Source organism: Chiloscyllium punctatum, chromosome 11, assembly GCF_047496795.1.
Source record: "Chiloscyllium punctatum isolate Juve2018m chromosome 11, sChiPun1.3, whole genome shotgun sequence".
Taxonomy (NCBI): Eukaryota; Metazoa; Chordata; class Chondrichthyes; order Orectolobiformes; family Hemiscylliidae; genus Chiloscyllium; species Chiloscyllium punctatum.
Window position 1 is genome coordinate 99,656,982 of NC_092749.1, and position 20,498 is coordinate 99,677,479.

A 20,498-nucleotide genomic window follows, 5' to 3' on the forward strand; every position below is an offset into this window, starting at 1 on the left:
TTAAACTCTTTTCTACCTTCCCCCACCCTCCTCTCTGACATAACACCTTCATCCCCACCCCCATCCACCTATTGTACTCTTTGCTACCTTCTTCCCCAGCCCCACCCCCCCTCCCATTTATCTTTCCACCCTGTAGGGTCCCTACCTTCAGTCCTGATGAAGGCCTTTTGCCCGAAACGTTGATTTTCCTACTCCTTGGATGCTGCCTGACCTACTGTGCTTTCCCAGCACCACTCTGATCTAGACACAGGCAAATGCGGCCAGTTTAGTTTGGGAAACCTGGTCAGTGCGGATGAGTTAGACCAAAGGGTGATGATGTCATGGGTATATCTCTTAAAGGCACACTGACGTACTGACCGTGAGATGTAAGACAACACACTGCACTGCTATCATGTATAATAGGAGGTGGATGCAACTAGCAAGTAAGGACATCAATGTAAAGTGTAAGCCTTACCGGGCATAAAGCATGATTTGATGCCTTCAGCTTTGCCACATTGTGCAGTTCCAGTACTGAGCTTCGGAGTGTGGCTGAGGTGACACAAGCAGCAGAGGCACAGCCATAGCGTCATACAGCACGTAAACAAACCCTTCAGTACAACTCAACTACGCTGACCAGGTCATTCTCAAATTCAAGGGATGACTTAGGGCACCACACTTATTTGCGATAACCAGGTTAGATAACCATGCCTCAACCTCAGAAGACCTTCCTCCAGTTTTCAATCTCTCACAACATACATTCTGTGGTTACTGAGTGCAATTCCTAATTTGAACAAAATTCAAGGAAGTTCTTTTCCTTGTTGACCCTCACGCAGCAGTAAATGGGTTAAACCCTGCCCATACAAATGGGCTTTGCAGACAGGCTATTCTCTGAATCAGCTCCCAGAAATAAAAGGCTTCCACCTCACCTTTAAGATGCCGCATCATAAATGTATTTTAATTATTTCAGAACAAAATAAACTTAAACCAAAAGCAGCTATTTGCTCCAATTTCAATCAGTTAACAATGAGACATCTCCATGGATGTTTTTCTGATGGGATTAACAGACGGGCAACAGGAAGGCCACCATAGACAGTCATGACCTCTGACTGATTGAAGGGGCACTGAAGAGGCCAGTAGTTGGTTGAGAACAGGCCCCAGAGAAAACAGGTAAGCGAATCCTCTACCTTTTCAACACCTATCTCCCTCCACAGTAAATACGGCAGCGATGGCCTGCCGAGGTGGGAGGTTCTGAACTAAACCACGTAAAATTTATTGATCACCACGAGGCAAATCAACATCTTACAAGGTGGCTGTTTGATTAGTTTGTGAGAGATTGAAAACTGGAGGAAGGTCTTCAGAAGTTGGGGCCCAATGTTGAGGCTTAGTAACAGAAATTTAATGAGCTGCATTTGCATAGTGCCTCAGCTCACACTCAAATCCAAGGAATGAGTTTGGACACCACAGTCATCACTGTTTGTTTGAACCGTCTTGGCAGCCAATCTACCCACAAACCAAAGTGAGCGAATTACTATAAAACCTGCTGCTACGGTTGGTATTAGTTGTAAGGGCAATATTGACCAGAGCACGAGCAAAACTCATACTCTTTTCCAAATTGGCATATCACACCTTCCTGAGAATGAACTCAGAGTCTCAGCCACGTTTCTCTTCCAAATGTGCTCCCCCTGCTATGAGTAAGTGTGAGGCTAGATCGATGTGGTCAAGGCTACAGTGAGATTAAAGCCAGAGCCATCTCCTCAGAGTGAGGAGCTGTCAGCTCAGCAAGAACTTTGCTTTGTACCTGACTAGACTGTACCTGAACTGGGAGTGTGGACATTGGGTGTCTGAGGTTGGGGGGAAAATCTCCATCACTCCCATCATTGTGAGGGACTTCAAAGACAAATAGCCATCAGTACCTGGTCTGACTGTCTTTTTTACCTACAGTCTTCCTTGTCAATCTTCAATGACTTCCAATTGTCCCCACAGCGTTGATTCCTAGATCCTCATTTTTTGTATTCCTGTGGCCTACCCTTAACTACTTGCTGCCCTCTGCCTCAGCACAAGCTCCTGTTCCTATTAGCCCCATTTGCCCACTGCCTCAAAAGGGTAAGCCCCTCAATTTAACATGGCTGAACAAATCCTTAATCTTTAATAGCGGAGCTCATCTCAAGCTCCACCCACGATTACAGCAATTCTGTGAATGTAATTCTGACAACATTCCGAAAGAATTTAGAGATCTGTAAAACTTTTACACATTTGGCACATTTATCATGGCTTTTCCCATAGTGTGCAACACTCACTTTAACGTGACTAGTGTTTAGTAGCAGGGTTTAGTAATGGAGACTGATACAACAGTGCAGAGCAAATGTCTTTGAGAGTGTGAGCCAAGGTAACAGGTTAGGCTAAAACATATTTGAGAAATTTTCCCAAGGAATTACAATCTTTGAAATATGGTGGACTAGAAATTGTGAATTCTACAAGTGGCAGGGAATGGCTTACAGTTGGATTGGTGAATAAACAGTTCCATTTGGCTAAAAGGATAAAAGCATAAGGGGGTGAAAGTGGGTACAGGGGACTGAGTTAGATGATCATCCATGATCATATTGAATAGTGGAACAGGCTGAAAGCATCGTATGGCCTGCCCTTCCTATTTTCTATGTTTCTATGTATTATCATATATGTTAAATACCATCTATATGATATGCACATATTTGTGTGCATGTATGTACAGGAAAAAGTAATTGCCAGTTCTGATGTTGGAGTAGATACAAACCTTTTGTCCTGACCTAATAGTTAATGTTAATGTCCATCCAAGTTAGAGGCTATAATACTGAAGATCTACCACACTATATTTATGGTCATGAATGATTTACTGGAATAAAAGTTGGGCACTCAAACAGTGAGTAAAAGCTGGAATGAGTCACCCATATGTTTTTATTACAAAGAAAGAATGAGGTCTTATTTAAATATTTCCCATACTCAGGCAGTTGTAAAGCCCTTCACAACCAGAGGTAAATGCTGGCCGTGAAACAGAGGCATTTCTGTTCAGTAGGATCTTTGCTCAGCCTCCGCTTACTGTCTCCTCGGAAGTGTGGCACCATCGACAATGTGGTACTCCACTCGGCTGTCGACTGGATTCTGTGGAAGTTAGACTTCCACCCAGCAGGAAAGAGAAGCTGTGCTGTGCTGATCTAACAAGGTCAGACGTCACGCGACACCAGGATGGAGTCCAAAGGGTTTATTTGAAATCACAAGCTTTTGGAGCACTGCTCCTTCATGACTCCACCTGATGCAGGGGTAGGGTTAGGAAACCCACAGACAAAGAGATGACTGAATGCTTACAAGTCGTTCTTCTGGATTTGATCCCAAGGGGGAGGGAGGGTGGCTCAGCAGTTAGCACTGCTGCCTCACAGTACCAGGGGCCCAGGTTCAATTCCTGCCTTGGGCAACTGTCTGTGTGGAGTTTTCACATTCTCCCCGTGTCTGCCTGGGTTTCCTCCCACAGTCCAAAGATGTGCAGACCAGGTGAATTGGCCATGCTAAATTGCCCATAGTGTTAGGTGTCTTAATCAGGGGTAAATATATGGGGGTGGGTTGACGTGGGCTCGTTGGGCCAGAGGGCCTGTTTCCATACTGTAGGGGATCTAATTTAAATCTAAAATCTTTAAAACTGTGGCCCCATCACTCTTGTTCCATCTCTGACCCTAAAGTCCCAACCCTCTTTCCAGGAGCAGTCTGAGAGATTGGTGGCAATAGGGCCAGAGGATCAGGAGATGAACAGGGTGGACTCAACAACGGGTCAAGGAGGGTACAGAGGTGAAACTAGGGAAAGATTCAGAGTTCATGGCTGGAGCATGGGATTCCTTTGAAGATCTTTGGCCCAGTGAGTTAGGAAAAGGGAAAGCAGCAGCTGAGGCATCTTAGTCTTAACGTCAAAGGAATTCTCCAAGGATAATTAGTGGTATGTCTGCCCAGTGATTTAATTCCCAATGACACATATTACTAAAGAGCACAGGAATATTTATTCTCTTCAATATGTTTGTAAACAAATATGTCTGCCCTTTTGTTTCAGTAATTTCTTCTGAAATACTCTGCTGAGCAGTGTACTGTGGAGTTTAGATATGCAGGCAATGAAATAAGAATAGCTGTTTCCAGTTGCTGTATTTGATTTATTTAAATAATGTCCTCAGCTATCTTATTTCCATGGGTTCACTGACTTCGAGCCCATCACATGACAGCTCCACTTCAATCACAACCCTTTGTGAGGTGTTGCAAGTGTTCGGAGTGATATCCAAATCAACTAGGCGAAAGGGAGGACTGCAGATGCTGGAGATCCGAGTCAAGATTAGAGTGGTGCTGGAAAAACACAGCAGGTCAGGCAGCATCCGAGGAGCAGGAAAATTGACGTTTCACACAGGAGCCTGATGAAGGGCTAATGCCTGAAATGTCAATTTTCCTGCTCCTCGGATGCTGCCTGACCTGCTGTGCTTTTCCAGCACCACTCTAATCTTGACTCTGAAATCTAAATCAGCTGACACCTCGCAAAATCTAGACTTAACCCCATCTGCTGATTTATCGGATTTTACAGAATTGTGAAAGGTTGCTTGTGGACTTGTCAAAACTTGTTCTTATTTCACTAAACTTCTGACTGCAGTTTTCATAAAAATGTATACATTATCATAGAATCCCTGCAGAGTGGAAGCTGGCCATTTGGCCCATTAAGTCCATGCCAGCCCTCCAAAGAGCAAGCCAGCCAGACCCATCCCTCTACCCTCTGTTTCTCATGGCTAACCCATCTAGCCTACACGTCCTGAACACTATGGACGATTTAGCATGGCCAATCCACCCTAACCTGCACATCTTCGGACTGTGGCAGGGAACCCGAGCAAACCCATGAAGACATGGAGAGAACGTGCAAACTCCACACAGACAGTCGCCTGAGGCTAGCATCGAACCTGGGTCCCCAGTGCTATCAGATAGCAGTGCTAACCATTGAGCCACCATGCCACCCAAATAGTACTCTTTAGTTTGACCAGCTCCTTTGATTGCATATTATCCCTCCATCAATATTCCGATTTTTAAAATTGATTCATGGGATAGGGACAGGAGGTGTTGATGAGCTCCTTTCTTGAACACTGCAGTTCCTGGGTGGGGTAGGTACACCCAAGGTACTGTTAGTAGAGGGTTCTAAGATTTTGCCTCAGTGACATTGAAGGAACAGCAAGATAGTTCCGAGTCAGGAGAGTGTATGACTTGGAGAGGAGCTTGCAAATGGTGATGATCCCACTTGTCGGCTGCCTTTATCCTTCTGGGTTGCAAAGGTCACGGGTTCAGAAGGTGCTGTTGGAGGACCTTAGCTGGACTACTGCAGTGCATTGTGTAGATACAGCACACTGCTGTCACTTAGAGTCAGAGTCGAGAGTGTGTTGTTGGAAAGGCACAGCAGGTCAGGAAGCATCCAAGGAGCAGGAGAATCTACGTTTCGGGCATAAGCCCTTCAAGCATAAGCCCTTACGATGAGAGGAAGGCCGTTGGTGAAGTAGCTGAAGGTAGTTGGGCCTAGGACACTACCCTGAGGGACCAGGGTTGCTTTGGTGCAGTGGCAGTGCCCCTACGTTGAGCCAGGAGGCCTGGGTTTGGGTTTCACCTGTTCCAATGATGTGTAATAACACTCTTTGAACAGGTTGATTTGACAGTATGTATGCTGAGGTATTCCTGAGATAATTGACCTTCAACAACCACCGCCATCTTCCTTTCTGCCAGGTGTGGCTCGACCCAACTTTTGTATTGAATCCAATTTTTCTCGAGCTTGATGGTACATTTGACGAATCGTTGACTTGATGCCAAGGGCAATCACCTTCACTTGTCCACTTCAGTCCACCACATCCTTTCCAGTTTGGTTCAAGGCTAGAATGAGATCAAGAACTGAATGGTCCTGGCAGAACCCAACTGGGCATCACTGAGCAAGTTCTTACTGAGCAAATGTTCCTTGACAGCACTGTTGATAACACCTTCCACCACTTTACTGATGGTCAAGAGTAGAGGCAGTGATTGCTGGACTGGATTTGTCATTTTGTTTTGTGTAAAGGGCAATTTTCCTCATTGTTGGCTAGATGACAGTGTTGTAACTGTACTGGAACAGTTTGGCCAGGGGACTGGTTACATTCTGTCTTCAGTCTGATTGCTGGAATAATATCAGGCCCATAGCCTTCACTGGATCCAGTGCCTTCTGCCATTTCCTGATATCGTGTGGAGTGAATTGTTTGAGGAATGGCATTTCTGATGCGAGGAACCTCAGAGGTGGCTAAAATGGATTTTCCTTTCCACAGTTCCAGCTGATGCTTGTAAGTGCTTCATCCTTGCCTTTGGCATTGATTGTGCTGGCACTACCCATCATTGAGGGTGCGGATATTAACGGAGCCGTATCCTCCAATTTAGTTGTGTAATTGTCTACTGCCATTCATGACCGGACGTAACAGGACTGCAGAGCTTAGATCTGATTTACTGGTTGAAGAGTCACTCAGACCAGTTTAGTTCATGCTGTTTCTGCTGTAAGTAGTGCAGTTTTGTAGCTTCACCAGGTTGACATCTCTATTTTAAGCACGCCTGGTGCTGTTCCTGATGAAATAACTCCGTAAAGGCTGGTATTTTGTCACCAAGTTACCCTTTATTTATATGTGCACATGACCCAGCTAGCTCAGAGCCAGTTGCAAGAGAGAGCAGCACCTCCGACTTGCCTGTTTATGTCTGTCAGCCAAGGCTCCCTGATTGGACCAGGTTAACAGCCGCAATCAGAGAACTCACGCTCTGAGAGATTCATCGGGCTGACCTTGTTCCAATCACTGCATTTGGCATGTCCTCCAGCATTCTTCATTGACCCCTTGGCTTGATGGTAATGGTAGATTTGGGGAAACATTGGTCCATACAGTTACAGTTTGTGGTTGAGTACAATGTTGCTTCTGCTGCTACTGATATCCCACAGTGCCTTATGTCCACCCTGTGTTACAGTTTCACTCTGTATTAGGGTGGTTTTTAACGTTATATTTTTCTCCTCCCAAAGTAAATTCTTGGCCCCACGTTGAAGAATGTCACTTACCACTGAAAGCCCAGTGATCAATTGATTAATCACATTTAAGGTTTTCACTGTGGATTAGTTGGTAGCCCCCTAACCCTCTGAGCCAGAGATTGTGGCTTTTGGAACCTCATTCCGAAGACCTGAACACATCATTCAGGCTGATGCTCCCAGTGCAGTAATGAGGGAGTGCCTCAGGGTCAGTCCTGAGGGAGTGTTGCACTGTCAGAGGGTCAGTACTGAGGGAGTGCTGCACTTTGGAGGGTCAGTACTGAGGGAGTGCTGCACTTTGGAGGGTCAGTACTGAGGGAGTGCTGCACTGTCAAAGGGTCAGTACTGAGGGAGTGTCGCACTGTCAGAGGGTCAGTACTGAGGGAGTATCGCACTGTCAGAGGGTCAGTACTGAGCGAGTGCTGCACTGTCAGAGGGTCAGTACTGAGGGAGTGTCGCACTGTCAGAGGGTCAGTACTGAGGGAGTGCTGCACTGTCGGAGGGTCAGTACTGAGGGAGTGCTGCACTGTCGGAGGGTCAGTACTGAGGGAGTGTCGCACTGTCAGAGGGTCAGTACTGAGGGAGTATCGCACTGTCAGAGGGTCAGTACTGAGCGAGTGCTGCACTGTCAGAGGGTCAGTACTGAGGGAGTGTCGCACTGTCAGAGGGTCAGTACTGAGGGAGTATCGCACTGTCAGAGGGTCAGTACTGAGCGAGTGCTGCACTGTCAGAGGGTCAGTACTGAGGGAGTGTCGCACTGTCAGAGGGTCAGTACTGAGGGAGTGCTGCACTGTCAGAGGGTCAGTACTGAGGGAGTGTCGCACTGTCAGAGGGTCAGTACTGAGGGAGTGCTGCACTGTTGGAGGGTCAGTACTGAGGGAGTGCTGCACTGTCGGAGGGTCAGTACTGAGGGAGTGTCGCACTGTCAGAGGGTCAGTACTGAGGGAGTGCTGCACTGTCGGAGGGTCAGTACTGAGGGAGTGCTGCACTGTCGGAGGGTCAGTACTGAGGGAGTGCTGCACTGTCGGAGGGTCAGTACTGAGGGAGTGCTGCACTGTCGGAGAGTCAGTACTGAGGGAGTGCTGCACTGTCGGAGGGCCAGTACTGAGGGAGTGCCGCACTTTTGGAGGGTCAGTACTGAGGGAGTGCTGCACTGTCAGAGGGTCAGTACTGAGGGAGTGTTGCACTGTCTGAGGGTCAGTACTGAGGGAGTGCTGCACTTTTGGAGGGTTAGTACTGAGGGAGTGCTGCACTATCAGAGGGTCAGTACTGAGGGAGTGCTGCACTGTCGGAGGGTCAGTACTGAGGGAGTGCCGCACTGTCAGAGGGTCAATACTGAGGGAGTGTTGCACTGTCAGAGGGTCAATACTGAGGGAGTGCCGCACTGTCAGAGGGTCAATACTGAGGGAGTGTTGCACTGTCAGAGGGTCAGTACTGAGGGAGTGCTGCACTGTCAGAGGGTCAGTACTGAGGGAGTGCTGCACTGTCAGAGGGTCAGTACTGAGGGAGTGCTGCACTGTCAGAGGGTCAGTACTGAGGGAGTGCTGCACTGTCAGAGGGTCAGTACTGAGGGAGTGTTGCACTGTCAGAGGGTCAGTACTGAGGGAGTGCTGCACTGTCGGAGGGGCAGTCATTTGGCTGAGATCTTAGAGTAAGGCAATTCGATGTGGAAAATGTGATGCCATTTAGGACAGGGTTGCCTCCTCTGTGTCCCAGGCAACAATTATCCCTTAACTAATGTCCAACGAGCCGGTTATTATTCCATTGCGTATAGTGGGAGCTTGCTGTGCCCAAATGTGCTGCTGCATTTCTTTCATTACAAAAGTGACATGCATTAGCTGCAAAGGGCTTTCAGGTTCCCTGGATAATGAAGTGCAAATCAATGCTTTGTGTCATTTGGTCTGTTTTCCTTCCTTATGTTGCACTCTAAGGTCACCTCGTTTCACCTTCACTTACCCTCAAGTTTGTGGGCATTTGTCCAAAACTTAAGGAAGGAATGATACTTTGGCCGGATTAAACACTGCCTCCTTGGAATCTGGTCCTCCCTCCAACTGTAGCAAGAAGAAGCTGAAATCACACTGTCCCATAAGAGTCGATCAATAGTTTGATTACTGAACAATAATAGGTTGGGTCAGCTCATCTCCGCCAAGGGCATTGGTAATATCTCTCCAGGAACCTTTCACTATCTCACTCCCCCTTATCTTACTTAGTGCAATGTGTAAAAAAGCCTCACTAGGCTTTAGTTGCTAGCATTTGTTGTGTGTCCCTCGTTGCTGTTGAACTGAATGGCTTGCCAGGCCACTTGTACCTGGAGTTCCAGGTAAGGACAGCAGATTTCCTTTTCTGAACCAGTTGGGTTTTGTCAATCAACTGTATCTTGGATTTATTGTTAAAAATCTCACAACACCAGGTTATAGTCCAACAGGTTTAATTGGAAGCACACTAGCTTTCGGAGCATCGCTCCTTCATCAGATGGTAGTGAGTTTAAAATCCAGTTATTATGGTGGGATTTGAACCTGTTAGTTCAGAGTGTTAGCCTGGGCCTCTGAATTACTAATACAGTGGCTTTACCACTATGCCATGTATATGGTGTAGCTGAAAAGCACAGTACTGGATTCTACCCAACTGCAACATGTCACATTTATTTGCGGCACACGTTGCAACTATCAGCTGAATTCTTGGTGCCGGTAGAAAGGAGGGATGCTTCTTTATAATGTGGCTCAGAAATTGGCTGACTGCAGGTTTTCAGGGGTTCCAGCTAGTTCCAGTTCCTGATGAAAGGCTTATGCCTGAAACATTTACTCTCCTGCTTGTCAGATGCTGCCTGACCTGCTGTGCTTTTCCAGCGCCACACTTTATTGGGATGGTGAACATCCCAAGTCGTCAATGCCATTGTCCCTACATCTGCAATCGAACGGGATTTGATCAAACACAGGCAGGAGTTGGGAAAACAAGTCAAGTCTCGTGGACAATCCTGCGGGTGTCAAAAGAACTGAGGTAGTGTTTATGACCAGGGGGTGCTACAATAGATGCAGTTTGATTTTGGTACAAAATACAACATAATGGTTAGAAAAGGAGACCTACTCAAAGCATGTTTTTGACTGGGAATTTATCACTAATGGCAGCCCTTGTGGTGGATTGGTGATCGTTAATTGTAACAAAATACTGAAATAGTTTGATGGATAAATCCAAAAGGTTACTTTGTTGAAAACAGTACAGTGCTGTGGTCACCTTAAAAAGTGAGAAGAACCAAGAAAGGTGTTAAACGCTTGATTGCCACCCTTACCGAGACTGGCTTTGGGTATGCGAGACTTATTAAGTGAATTTAAATTCAATTCAAATCCCAGCTGTCCAATGGGATATGAACCTGACTGAAGCTTGGAGCAAAACATCATGAAGGAGATTCCAAGTGACCGATGACTAGATGCCGTTTTGACCCCTGCTGAATTTGCAATACTCATGAAGAAATATGGTTTCAGGATCTGAGCTAAGCAGAAACTGGGGCATGTATTCACGTTAGAGCTTTATTTCTGGCCAAACACTTATCAACTCATAAAAGATAAATCTTGGCCTGATGTTTGGAGACACAATGGAGCGAGGAAATGAACCTCTGAATAGGGCCAGGGGTGGAAATAGCTCTGTAAACATTCAACATTGAGAAACTGTTAGCATTTGTGGGAAAGCCCAAGACGAGTGCCCATTAGTATGACAAAGTTTCGACTAAGACATTTAGGAGATGCTTTCTAACTTCGACGGCTTGGAATGTAGTATTCGCTGTCCTGAGAAGTGGGCGAGCTGAGGGGGATAAATGTGAGGTGAGGCAGTTAAACCTGAGAGGATATCTTAACATGTGGAGCGTGAACATGAACCTAATGGTGTCACACAGCATAGACCTGTTGGGCTGAATCAACGAGGTGAAAGTGAGGACTGCAGATGCTGGAGATTAGAGCTGAAAAATGTGTTGCTGGAAAAGCGCAGCAGGTCAGGCAGCATCCAAGGAGCAGGAGAATCGACGTTTCAGGCATAAGCCCTTCTTCAGGAATGACATTCTTGAAGAAGGGCTTATGCCCGAAACGTCGATTCTCCTGCTCCTTGGATGCTGCCTGACCTGCTGCGCTTTTCCAGCAACACATTTTTCAGCTCTGTTGGGCTGAATGGCCTGTCATGAAGAAAGTAGACGCAGCGGTTGGGGGTTTGGAGGAGGACCCATTTGTTCTGCAGATGATGAGGTATATGCTCTTCAATCATTCTGATGTCTGTAAGGAATCCAGCGAGTGGAATTTGCCTCCTTTCTTCCAGTCTTTCGCATTTTTTCTGTAAAATACCAAGCAAGTGTTGAGCAGTCTATTGCCCAACCTCTTTGACAGACATGTGAGAAACTGCACTTAATTTGACTAACATCTTGATGTAATTTTTCAGAAATCGGGCATTTATTTTTGTTTTCCATTTTGACCCCCTGACTTTGCTATTCCCAGGGTATTTCGTGGTGAGTTATGCTTCAGAGGTGGATGACAAGAGGATAGGCCGAAGACTGATGGAACATGATGATGGCAATGCCACAAATGCCAAGACAACTTCGCACCAGTACAAGAACTGCACTGAGCCTGGTAAGAGAAGCAGTATCTCACCGTGCTCCTGAGACAGTCTCACAATGTTCCGCAGTCATGTGTTGTCTTTGTACAGGAGTGAGACGTTGCTTGTAACGTATTCTTGTTCTAAAAATAGTTTTGGGTAACAGGCTGACCCAATTAGAAACCTGGCAGTGGTTGAGAGAGAGAGAGAAAATGGAAATTCTGAGGTGTGATAGAGCTCTCAGTAATGCTGGCTACAGCGTACCATTGATAGAGATGGAGTGGTTTGCCCGCATTACTTAACTGGGGAAGGTAAATGGGAGAAGCAAATATTTTTCTTTTAAAAAGAAAACTGCACATAGGTGATTCTGAGAGACTGTCTACAATTGATCGCATTGCTGTACGTACTGCAGAAGATATTCCGTTTTACTTTAAAGGGGGGTGGTGTGGTCATTTGGTGTACAGAACCCACTATAAAATGTGCCTGTGCTTGATCACTGCTTAAGTCACCTTTGTTGTTGTACAGGGAAACGTTTTGTTGGGACAAACTGAAAGCACAAACTTGCACTGCAGCCGATATAACCGTAGATTTGCCATTGTAACAATGATCTGCTCCAACACAGCATAAGTGATGCCCAAAGCTGAAGGGCCCCATTCTAATGTCTGTAAGGAATCCAGTGAGTGGAATTTGCCTCATTTCTTCCAGTCCTTTGCATTTTGTTCTGTAAAATACCAAGTTAGCGTCTTTTAGAATACACGAACCATGAATGTCTCAAACAGTGTTTATTTTCATCTTTGCTGCTTACCCTTGGAGCTAACTGTACCCAATATGATTGTGCAGTCCATATGAAGATCCTATGTCTACTGTTCCATTGAAGACAATGCTTCTTTCTTTTAACTGATGCTGGGATGGTTCCCATTGCATCAGCCAATCTTGCAAAATGCACCATTAGGTCAGACCTTTCCCTGCACCCTCCAGGTAGAATTGTTTTGGCAGTGTAATGGAGGGAGAACACAAGGTGGTAAATAAGTGGGGGTGGTAATTGTAGACCACTATCGCCCCACAGGAATGTTGTGGAGGCACATCAATCACCCTGTGCTTCCCACAGCTCAATGTGGCAAGTTGTAATTAAGAAACCAACCTATTGGCAGGGTGCCTCTACTGATACCTTTAAGAGCCACTGGTTACATTATAACAGGAATAGGAAACGCTGCAGGTTATTCAACACTAACATTCTGAGCCTACAAAATAGCACATCCTATGGACCTAATGTGTCTCTAAGACTGCCAACAGATATGCTTAAATATTGTCCAAGTCAAAATGGCTTTACAATGTTTTTTCAGACACAGAGAGAGCACAGAACATAACTGCAAATTTTGCACGTGAACAACAGGCAGAATTTGCCTTTTGATTTTGTGTTTTTCATTTTACGCTGTTCAATGCAAAAGCTTGGGCGATTTTGTCCTCAATTGATCACGCTTTGAAGTTGTTTTAAGAGGAACGATTCTGTAACTGGTACTGAGAGCTCAGTCCCACTGAGGGTATGTTTTCAATGAACCAGTTGTAGAAAAAAACAAGCAAAATTGTTTATTGTAAATAGGCGAAGTTCCTCAGGACCTTCTCAACTGTGGTTACTGCAGCACTTCAAGGCGCTTTTGCTATTTTTATGCTCTTTGATCTTGTCTTTCCTTTTTTTTAAACATGTCTCTTGTATCTGAAGCCTCTCTGTAATACTCAGGATGTGCTGGGCACAATCTTGATCTGGGGAAATGAGTTTTGTTGCAAAACAAAAGCATCAGGCTCGCACAGACTCAGGCAAAGACACATTCACACTGATGGTATAAAATGAGAAACACAATGGTTCACATATTGGAGCAATTACAAAGGCTTTTTTTGAGGAAGTTCAACTATTTTATATTTGTAAGTATTTCTGGTGATGATATTGCTTCTCAAGCAACGAGATGTTTTGAGTGGCTAAATAGTGAGAAATGGTTTTTCCCCCTAACAGGAGAGTCAGTATTAAGATGACTGGAGGGAAAATCTGCAACATTTACTAGAAAGACCCTAGGAATGAGGAACTGCAGAATGGGACTGGTCTCCTCAGAGAAAGTCGAGGGGTAGAAGGTGTTCAGAATAATGGGGTGCTCTAATGAGGAAGAAATGTTGGCGGACAGAGCACGCAAGTTTAAGAGATGGGGAGAAAGTGCTATGCGGTGATTTGAAAAGGATAATGAAAAAGGGTTCAGAAAAGATTTACCATGATGTTACCAGCTTTGAGCTATAGGGAGAGGCTAAACAGGCTGAGGCTGTTTTCCTTGGAGCATCGGAGGTTTATAAAATCATGTGGGGCATGCAGAGGGTAAATAGACAAAGTCTGTTCCCTGGGATGGGGGAAATCCAGAACTAGAGGGCATAGGTTTAGGATGAGTGGGGAAAGATATAAAAGGGACCTAAAGGGCAACTTTTTCACACTAACGGTGGTGCGTGCATGGAATGAGCTTCCAGAGGAAGTGGTGGAGGCTGAGACAATTGCAGCATTTAAAAGGCATCTGGATGGGTATGTGCATAGGAAGGGTACAGAGGGATATGGGCTGGGTGCTGGCAGGTGGGACTAGATTACTTTAGGATATCTGGTCGGCATGGACAGGTTGGAGCGAAGGCTCTGTTTCCGTGCTGTACAGCTCAATGACTCTATGGCTTTGGGGATAGAGTGGGTGCATGGGGTTTAACTGGATAGCAGTGTCAAAAGGGCAGCACAGACACAGTGCGGCCTCCTTCTGTGCTGTAAGAACCCAAGACTGGACTCATACTCTACAAGACCCAGTTCCGTTCACTCAGATTCCATTTCAGAGACCAGCTAACAAAAACCGAACATGGTCGGGTGGCCTGCTAAGATGCATCTTGCAAAAATTCAAAAAATGGGTTTTTACTATGTATTAAATCTACCGTGGAATTGTTTTCACGTTTAATTAAAGCTGTCGATTCCAACTTTCACAAGCAAGATTTTACTTATGATGTGTTGAGGTAATTGTACAGTTGGGATATTGCGGCTCAGTAGCACAGTGGTTATGTCACTGAACTGCAAGCCATAGGCTGTCTGGGAGCTATGGATTTAAATCCCATCATGGAAATTAAAATTTAGTAAGTTAGATAAGTCTGTCATGACATAAGCCCAGTATCAGTTAACTGTGACCATGAAACGACTGGGTTGTCATAGAAACACAACTGGCTCAATAATGTCATTTAGGGAAGGAAATTCGCTTACCAGATCTGACCTTTTAGTGACTTAATTTCCATGACAATGTGACTGATCCTCAAGTGAGGAACTGTAAAAGTGACCGATAATCAAACCTATGAGGACCTTAGATTTTAGATTTTATTAGCATGTGTACTCAAGTATAGGAATACAGTGAAAAGTATATAATATCACCACACATGGTGCCACCTCAGCTGCCAATTTGCAAAGAAAGCTTAGGCATGAAGAGTAAGAGAACCGAGAGTTTGAAAGGTTAAGCATTACTTCATAGAACACAGCGAGTTTTTCTATAACATGATGGTTGCATTCTATTGCAACCTCGTGTTATAAAAAATCGCACTTTAGAAACAGCGCTTAAAGTGTTAACGATGTAATTGCATTACAGCCAACGCATGTTTGAAAAGCTTTAGAAACAGCATTCCCAACTTGTCAATTCCATTACAGCAAATTCATGTTAACGAAACACGTGTTATAGCAGACCGACCTGCAGTAGAAAAATAAAGAAATAGGTAATCGTTTGGCTTAAAGTGTTTTGTAGTTTAAGCTAGGAAAATGAGTCCTCCACGTCTCGTGTCCTCGATGTTGCTGCTGATACTGTCACTGCTGCCTCTCTGACCTCCCCTGATACCTCGCGAATGGGCCCAGGCAGGATCCACTCACATGTCGAGTTGAGACACCACCTTGAGCTGCCGAGAGACCAGGCCGGGACCTGACACGAGCTGCTGAAGCACTCATTCAGTGATGAATTGGTGAGATGGCAACAAGGAGATGAGCCCTCTCTCTTTCTCTCTCTCTCTTTCTCTTTCTCTTTGTCTCTGTCTCTCTGAGGGCAGCTCACCCAGTCATTTCCCCTCTCGCCACCTCTCCCTGAGGGGAATACTTAAGAGAATTTAGGAGGTTATAGCAGTTTGGATACTGCGTCCCAAAAGAATACAATGAACAAGTTATGAAGACTGTCTCAGTAATTGAGAAGCAACTCATTGGTGAGTCTTCGGTTCATTTGACTGTGCACAGAGAGAGAGGAGAGATGACAGGAGGGGGATTTCTGAAGGTGGGTGCTTGCTTTTGACCGGTACAGACTCAGCGGGACCAAGGGCCTTTGTCCGTGCTGGAGACCTCTATGATTTAACTTGGACCGTTTTATAATGTCACCATGTTGAGCAGGAGCAACACGCCACCAATTACAGTGACTGTATTAAATAATATCGCAGGTGCAGGTTCATCGCTTCTTGAAAGTGGAGTCGCAGGTAGATAGGTTAGTGAAGAAGGTGTTTGGTATGTTCTCCTTTATTGGTCAGAGCATTGAGTACAGGAGTTGGGACATCATTTTGTGGCTGTATAGGACATTGGATCATTGCATGCAATTCTGGTCTCCTTCCTATTGGAAGGACATTGTGAAACTTGACAGGGTTCAGAATAGATTTACATGGATGTTGCCAGGGTTGGAGGATTTGAGCTATAGGGAGAGGCTGAATAGGCCTGAGCTGTTTTCCCTGGAGCGTCAGAGGCTGAAGGGTGACCTCATAGAGGTTTACAAAATCATGACGGGCATGGATAGGGTAAATAGGCAAAGTCTTTTTCCTGGGGTGGGGGAGTCCCGAACTAGTGGGCATTGGTTTAGGGTGAGAGGGGAAAGACATAAAAGGGACCTAAGGGGCAACTTTTTCACACAGAGGGTGGTAAGTGTGTGGAATGTGGAAGTGATGTAGACCGGTACAATTACAGCATTTAAAAGGCATCTGAATGAGTATATGAATAGGAAGGGTTTGGAGGGATATGGGCCAAAAGCTGGCAAGTGGGACTAGATTAGGTTTGGATGTCTGGTCAGCATGGACAAGTTCTAATGAAGGGTCAGTTTCTGTGCGGTATATCTCTATGACTCTATCTGCAGCGCACGGGAGCTAGGCAAGTGTTCCGTAAAGGTCATGTGAAATGAAAGCTGCGGTGCACAAAATCCACAGCTGTTTATGTTTCGTTTAAGTTATCTTTGGATGTGACCCTTCCAATAGAGACTCTCAACATGAGCGTCCTTTTCAGTTTGCAAGGTCGGAAAGTGGCCCACTCCCATTCGAAAGTGATCCTGTGATTTTGTTATTTTTTTTTTGTTGTTGACAGCTCACAATCAGCGTTCCACGTGCACAACGTCCAAAAGTGATTTAGCTTTCTCACTTCTTACTTCGCAAGTGGGAAAGGAAGTCTGACCTCAAAACAAAAGAGCTGCTCTGAAAACTGGTACTGCAAGTTCCTTCCCATCACGTCTCGTTTGTTAGTGGTTACCGGTTTAGATACTGTTGTAGTTTCGGATAACAATGTACTTCCTCCACCTTCCCCTTTAGTAAAACAAAACCACACAACACCAGATTATAGCCCAACAGGTTTATTTGAAAGTTGGTGCTTCCAAATCCCTGATGAAGAGTTTATGCTCGAAACGTTGACTCTCCTGCTCCTTGGATGCTGCCTGACCAACTGTGCTTTTCCAGCACTTCAACGGTAACCTGGTGTTGTGTGAGCACCACACTATTCAATGGTAATCTGGTGTTGTGTTATTTTTCTTTACTTAGTCCACACCAGTCCAACACATCATGGCTTCCCTTTTGAGCTGTGTTGTACTAGGAGCAATGACAAATGCCCCCATGGAGCGAATCGAAGAGAGGCAATCTGAGATAAAACCAAAGCGTTCCGAATTAAACCTCACCATGAACGGCAAATACTGGTTGGCTTTGAAGCTGACTTTTTAAGAAAGCAAACGGTGAAATGGCAATTGAGAGTGACGGAACCTTGCAGCACTGTCTACATAAATGTGCTGCAAAACATGAAGCGTCTGCCTGGGAGTTGGCATGAAATATAGAAAGATGGAAAATAGGGGCTGGAGTAGGGCATTTGGCCCCTCTAACCTGCCCCACCATTCAGTATGATCATGGCTGATCATCCAACTCACGACCCTGTTCCCACTTTCTCCCCATACGCATTGATCCCTGACGCCCGAAGAACTATATCTAACGCCTTCTTGAAAACATTCAATGCTTTGGCATCAAAGAAAGGGCAGTCGAGTACCCTTCTTGTGGGAATGTCTGCATTTCTGTAACACTGCTGCCAGTTCATGTCTAAAACCTGAAGCATTCATTTACATGCATTGACAATGACTGCAACATCAAAAGGAAATGTTCTGGAATATGCTGAGGTTCTGAAATTGCAAATATTTTCCTTTCCTTCATTTTGTTCCATTGTGACTCTCCTAATGCCTGTGGTATCTCTCCTGAGGAACGGGACTTCCACATTTTTGGAAGCATTTGGCAGTTTCAGGTCAGGTGTAAGAAATACCACATCATTTATCACAGAAAGAGGCCATTTGGACCACTGGAATGAGCTGTCAGAGGAAGTGGTACAAATAGAACAGCTAAAAAGCATCTCTGGATGGGTGTATGAATAGGAAGGGTTCAGGAGGGTATGGGCCAAGTGCTGGCAATTGGGACTAGGTTCAGTTAGAATATCTGGTTGGCATGGATGAGTTGGTCTGTTTCTGTGCTGTACATCTCTATGACTGTGTGTGTGCTGTCTCACAATCCTTCTGTTTCTCTGTAGCCTGACAGGCCATTCCAAGGTTTCAATCTGCCTCTGTCAATCTTTCAGATCGCACACTCCACACACTCTGAGACATAGGAGCAGAAATGGGCCGTTCAGCCCATTGAGTCTGCTCCCCGCCACCATTGACTGACGTCATGGCTGATCTGATAAACCTCAGCTCCTTCTTGTTCCTCACAAACGGAAGGACATTTCTCCTTTATTTAGACCTTGCGAGGTTTGCAGAATGAATTTGTCTCTGTTTTGCCACAGCAGCAACCCACAGGGATGGAAAATGAAAAGCACTCCTCAAGCATCATGCGGTTCGTTTTCAATGTCGGGTTTCCGTCATTCTATGTCCTCTAGATTTAGATTTTTTTAGATTACATTACAGTGTGGAAACAGGCCCTTCGGCCCAACAAGTCCACACCGACCCGCCGAAGCGCAACCCACCCATACCCCTACATTTACCCCTTACCTAACACTACAGGCAATTTAGCATGGCCAATTCACCTGACCTGCACATCTTTGTGACTGTGGGAGGAAACCGGAGCACCTGGAAGAAACCCACGCAGACACGGGGAGAACGTGCAAACTCCACACAGTCAGTCACCTGAGGCGGGAATTGAACCCGGGTCTCTGGCGCTGGGAGGCAGCAGTGCTAACCACTGTGCCACCGTGCCGCCCTCTAGGTGAGTTACAGGTTGAGAAGGAAAGCCTTACACACATCGCCGCCGCTGGGCACCTCCAAGTGGAAGCACTGCTATAACTTTGGAAATGCGTTGGCCAGTTCGCACACCAAACACTCCCCAAAACAGCGCAGGAATTTGAGATGTCGACTGAGGGCGAAATGTTGGCCAAGACGCCAGGGATAGCTCTCCAGTTCTTCTGCAGAATAATTGCCATGACATCTTTCACTGGCCATCTTTTGAAAGTAGCTGGGGCCTGGTGCAAGCATCTCTTGTGAAGGACTGCGCCCCTGACAGGGAAGGGCACCTTCAATACTGAGCGGGGGAGTGTCCACGTCGATTGATGTGTGGATCAGCATTTGAACTGACAAACCTCTTGCTGAGACAGTGGTGCTATCAGCTGAGCTGCGACCACCACTTCCAAGGATAGAGAGAGCGCCGTTGGTTTGCCAGAAGCCTCAGCTAGGTTGAATACAGCACAAAAGCTCTGCTTGGGCACCTGCACTTGGTTCTGTATAAACTGCCAAAGCAACCTACACTTGTTCAACTTAGAATCATAGAATCCCTACAGACAGAGGGGTGACCAAATGAAATAGTAGGCTATAGTGATTCTCTGAAGAGTATCCCATCCATAATGCTGTGTTTTCCATGGTTAACCCACCTAACCTAACACACCCCTAAACACTATGCGTGGCAACTTAGCATGGGCGGCATGGTGGCACAGTGGTTAGCACTGCTGCCTCACAGCGCCAGGGACCTGGGTTCAATTCCCGCCTCAGGCGACTGACTGTGTGGAGTTTGCACGTTCTCCCCGTGTCTGCGTGGGTTTCCTCCGGGTGCTCCGGTTTCCTCCCACAGTCCAAAGATGTGCAGGTGAATTGGCCATGCTAAATTGCCCGTAGTGTTAGGTAAGGGGTAGATGTAGATGTAGATGTAGGGGTATGGGTGGGTTACGCTTCGGCGGGACGGTGTGGACTTGTTGGGCCGAAGGGCCTGTTTCCACGCTGTAAGTAATCTAATCTAAATCTGTCGAAATGGCTGATCCACCTAACCTGCACATCTTTGGATTGTGGGAGGAAACCCACACAGATATAGGGAGAACATGTAAACTCCACACAGACTGTTGCCCGATGCTGGAATCGATCCCGGGTGCCTGGCGCTGTGAGGCAGCAGTGCTAACCACTGAGCCACCGTGCCGCCCCTTTACTATTCCTTATTCTCTTTCCCACGTCATCTTGAAAGTCTTATGTCCAAATAGAAGTTTTCAATATTGGAGTTGGGATGTCATGTTGAGATTGTACAGAATCTTGGTGAGGCTTCTTGTGGATTACTGTGTGCAGTTCTGGTCGCCCTATCACAGGACAGATATTATTACAGTGGA

The 20,498-nt window shown here is 45.9% G+C and overlaps 1 protein-coding gene across 1 annotated transcript in view; it reads left to right on the forward strand.

Moving 5' to 3' along the window:
* slc24a3 (solute carrier family 24 member 3) overlaps positions 1 to 20,498 on the forward strand; it is a 382,506-nt gene that overhangs the window by 21,985 nt on the left and 340,023 nt on the right. The window contains exon 2 of the mRNA XM_072581405.1: positions 11,515 to 11,646. Coding sequence (XP_072437506.1) covers positions 11,515 to 11,646 — 132 coding nt within the window. The remainder of the gene's footprint in view (positions 1 to 11,514; positions 11,647 to 20,498) is intronic.